A 3,158-nucleotide genomic window follows, 5' to 3' on the forward strand; every position below is an offset into this window, starting at 1 on the left:
TTATATATATATATATATATATATATATAAGAAAAACAAAAAAAATGTTGTTAACGTACAAAAGCATATATATAATTCATGTATAGAGTCATACATTATCTGGGCGACTTTGGCTTGCGACTTAAGTGGCCTAAAAAATCATCCGCTTCTATTTAATATAAAATCACATGTGATTTTGTATAGTAACGATCTTTTTTTTGTTTTTTTAAATAGTTAGTGTTCTCGTTTGATTCTTCCTCTCTCTGTATGTATATATACACACACGTATCCATATATGTACGTGCAGCTGATCGATGTTAATTATTGTACATGAAGTAATGACCGACGAAGGTCGTAGGCTTGCATGATACATTGATGATTTTGAAGGCATTATGTCGTTTGTAAGGAATAATTATTGCTTAGAGAGAAATTAATTGGATGAAGTCTATTTATCACGAAAAAGAGAACACACATATAATTGACGTTATATATATGCCAAAAACAGTTAAAAACCAGACTACACATGCGTTCTTTAAGATATTATTCATAAATAGCTTGAATGTTACTTTTTCAGTAGCATATAAATATCATATGACGGATGTTTATTGTAGTCGTCAATGGAGCTTCTTGAATCATGGCTTGGAAAGAACTCAGATGTTACTGGATTTAAAGAAGATGGAGGTTCCATCTTTAAAGAACTGGCTCTTTTTCAAGACTATCGTGGCTTGCCGACTCTCAAGAACGTACGACTCTCTCCTTTTCCATACCCTTAATTATTTTTATTTCGGTTTCGTATACAACTACTGGATAAAAGTTTTTAATGTGTGTGTGTGTGTGTGCGCATATGGCGTTTTACTTCTTTTTCAGGAATTAGCAGAATTCATGGAAGAAATCAGAGGGAAGAGAGTAAGAATGGACCCAAACAAGATCGTTCTTACAGCTGGTTCAACTTCTGCTAATGAAACCCTGATGTTTTGCCTTGCTGAACCTGGTGATGCTTTCCTCATCCCCACACCTTATTATCCAGGGTAATAATATTCACACTGTTAACTTTCCTTGTAGAAGTTTGTAATATTTACAACAGATACATACACACGTTATTTATCTTTGGTGAGGTTTGGCTGAGCTAATGATCATTTGGTGATATTCACCCCTATGATCGAGCCTCTTTAACCAAATGGTTGTGGCTTTGAGATTAATGTGGTTTCTTTGCAGGTACGACAGAGATTTGAAGTGGCGAACCGGGGTTGAAATTGTACCCATCCAATGCACAAGCTCAAATCATTTTAGGATCACCAAGTTTGCTTTGGAAGAAGCATACAAACAAGCCCAAAAGCTTAATCTAAACGTCAAAGGGGTTTTGGTCACAAACCCTTCAAACCCTTTGGGCACAACCATGAGTAAAGAAGAAGTTGATATTGTTATCAACTTCTGCATGACCAAATTGATCCATATAGTGAGCGACGAAATATTTTCAGCAACAGTTTTTAGTTCTCCAAAGTTTGTAAGCATATTGGAAGCATTGAATGAAGGGAACCTCCAAGAATCAATTGCTATGAATCTTGTTCATGTTGTTTATAGCCTCTCGAAAGATTTAGGACTCTCAGGATTCAGAGTAGGTTTGATTTATTCAAACAACGAAATGGTCATTTCTGCAGCCACCAAAATGTCGAGTTTTGGGCTCATTTCGTCTCAAACTCAACACCTCGTTTCAAACATTCTTCATGACAAGAAGTTCATAAAATATTACATGAAAGAAAATGCAAGACGACTCAAAAAGAGACATGAAATGCTCGTTTCGAAGTTAAAGAGGATAGGGATTCAATGCTTGAGAAGCAATGCTGGATTGTTTTGTTGGGTCGATATGAGGCATTTGTTAAGTTCCAACACATTTGAGGCTGAGTTTGATTTATGGAAAAAAATTCTTTGTGATGTTAAGTTGAACATCTCTCCGGGATCTTCTTGTCATTGTAGCGAACCAGGGTGGTTCCGAATTTGTTTTGCGAATGTATCCGAGGAAACGTTGCAAGTTTTGATGCAAAGGATGAAGACCTTCGTTGGAGGGATCGGTCACCGGAACTTGATTTGTTTTTCAAGGAAGCCTATGCTTTTAAAGTGGGCGTTCGGGTTATCATCGTTCGATCGTCAGGCAGATCGTTAGACATATTTATAAGTAACAAGTAAATTCCATCATTCATGGTTCTTAATTATAATATGTAATAATATTTGTTTTCTTTTTGTACTTTGGCAAGAAAAATGATTTGTTGCAAGGAACGTTAATTAGACTTTGTTATATAATTTTGGTTATGTCTTTTTAATATATTAGCGTTGCGCATATCTTTGTTTCATTTCTCGTTCTTCATTTGAAATATTCTTTCTATCTACTATGTATTCGTATTCAGACAAGACGTGAATCCTTGGCTCCATAATTGTTCTTAATCTATCTTCATACTTTATATTACCAACATCAACTTATGGAGTCCGGATTTATCTATAAGTAAATCATCAAAATACCAAAATATACATGAGATATTAACGAAACAACCAACTTTTACGAAATAACCATCTTTGACCAAAAAAGTATATTAAAAAATTAATTTGGTGGGTCCCACATACATCACATTTAGGAAACCAAACATTATTTGTCTCGATTTGGGTGAATCTACCCCGGGGGACGATCCACGTCACCCAATCGCCCCTCGGGGGCGATCCATTTTTTTTCCATTTTTGTTTAATATCGATTAAAAGGTGTTTTTAATAAATGAGAGACGATATTTAAACTTTTTTTTTCCTTTTTAAGACCAAATGTCATGATTTTAGTCTATAAAATAAAACATTTTTACTTTATAAAATAAAATACTTTTACTCTCACAACCCGTAACGAAATGTTGATATTCTATAATAATTGTGAAGACGAAAAAAATTATTTGTATGAAACAACCCTCACATTCCCAATACATATAGTTCACATCATCATACTTATAACACTAAAATAGTATTATTACAAAACATAAACTATCAAAATGTATCTTTAATACATATACAAACAAACTAATATCATCATTCAGACTTTCCCCTTGCCTTTATCTTTTAACGTACGCTGACCTGCAAAACAGGTTAGTCCAACATCTGAGCGTTAGACCCAAAGGTCTAGTGAGTGTATAATCTCATACAAACAA

At 34.3% G+C, this 3,158-nt stretch overlaps 1 protein-coding gene across 1 annotated transcript; it reads left to right on the forward strand.

Annotated features, from left to right (window-relative positions):
• Nucleotides 1–596: 596 nt before the first annotated feature.
• Nucleotides 597–2,140, forward strand: LOC112508951 (1-aminocyclopropane-1-carboxylate synthase 9-like). Its single transcript, XM_025113816.1, has 3 exons — nucleotides 597–722; nucleotides 847–1,007; nucleotides 1,195–2,140. The coding sequence occupies exons 1-3, from the start codon at nucleotides 597–599 to the stop codon at nucleotides 2,138–2,140; spliced, it is 1,233 nt and encodes a 410-aa protein (XP_024969584.1).
• Nucleotides 2,141–3,158: the final 1,018 nt, after the last annotated feature.

The sequence above is a fragment of the Cynara cardunculus genome, assembly GCF_001531365.2.
Source record: "Cynara cardunculus var. scolymus isolate 2C chromosome LG 3, CcrdV1, whole genome shotgun sequence".
Lineage (NCBI taxonomy): Eukaryota > Viridiplantae > Streptophyta > Magnoliopsida > Asterales > Asteraceae > Cynara > Cynara cardunculus.

What these genes read in the sequence shown, in the direction of transcription:
- LOC112508951 (XM_025113816.1), top strand. Translation starts at nt 597, where the DNA reads ATGGAGCTTCTTGAATCATGGCTTGGAAAGAACTCAGATGTTACTGGA. An exon ending in GCTTGCCGACTCTCAAGAAC is followed by an intron (nt 723 to 846) that starts GTACGACTCTCT and finishes CTTCTTTTTCAG; the next exon opens with GAATTAGCAGAATTCATGGA. An exon ending in CCCACACCTTATTATCCAGG is followed by an intron (nt 1,008 to 1,194) that starts GTAATAATATTC and finishes GTTTCTTTGCAG; the next exon opens with GTACGACAGAGATTTGAAGT.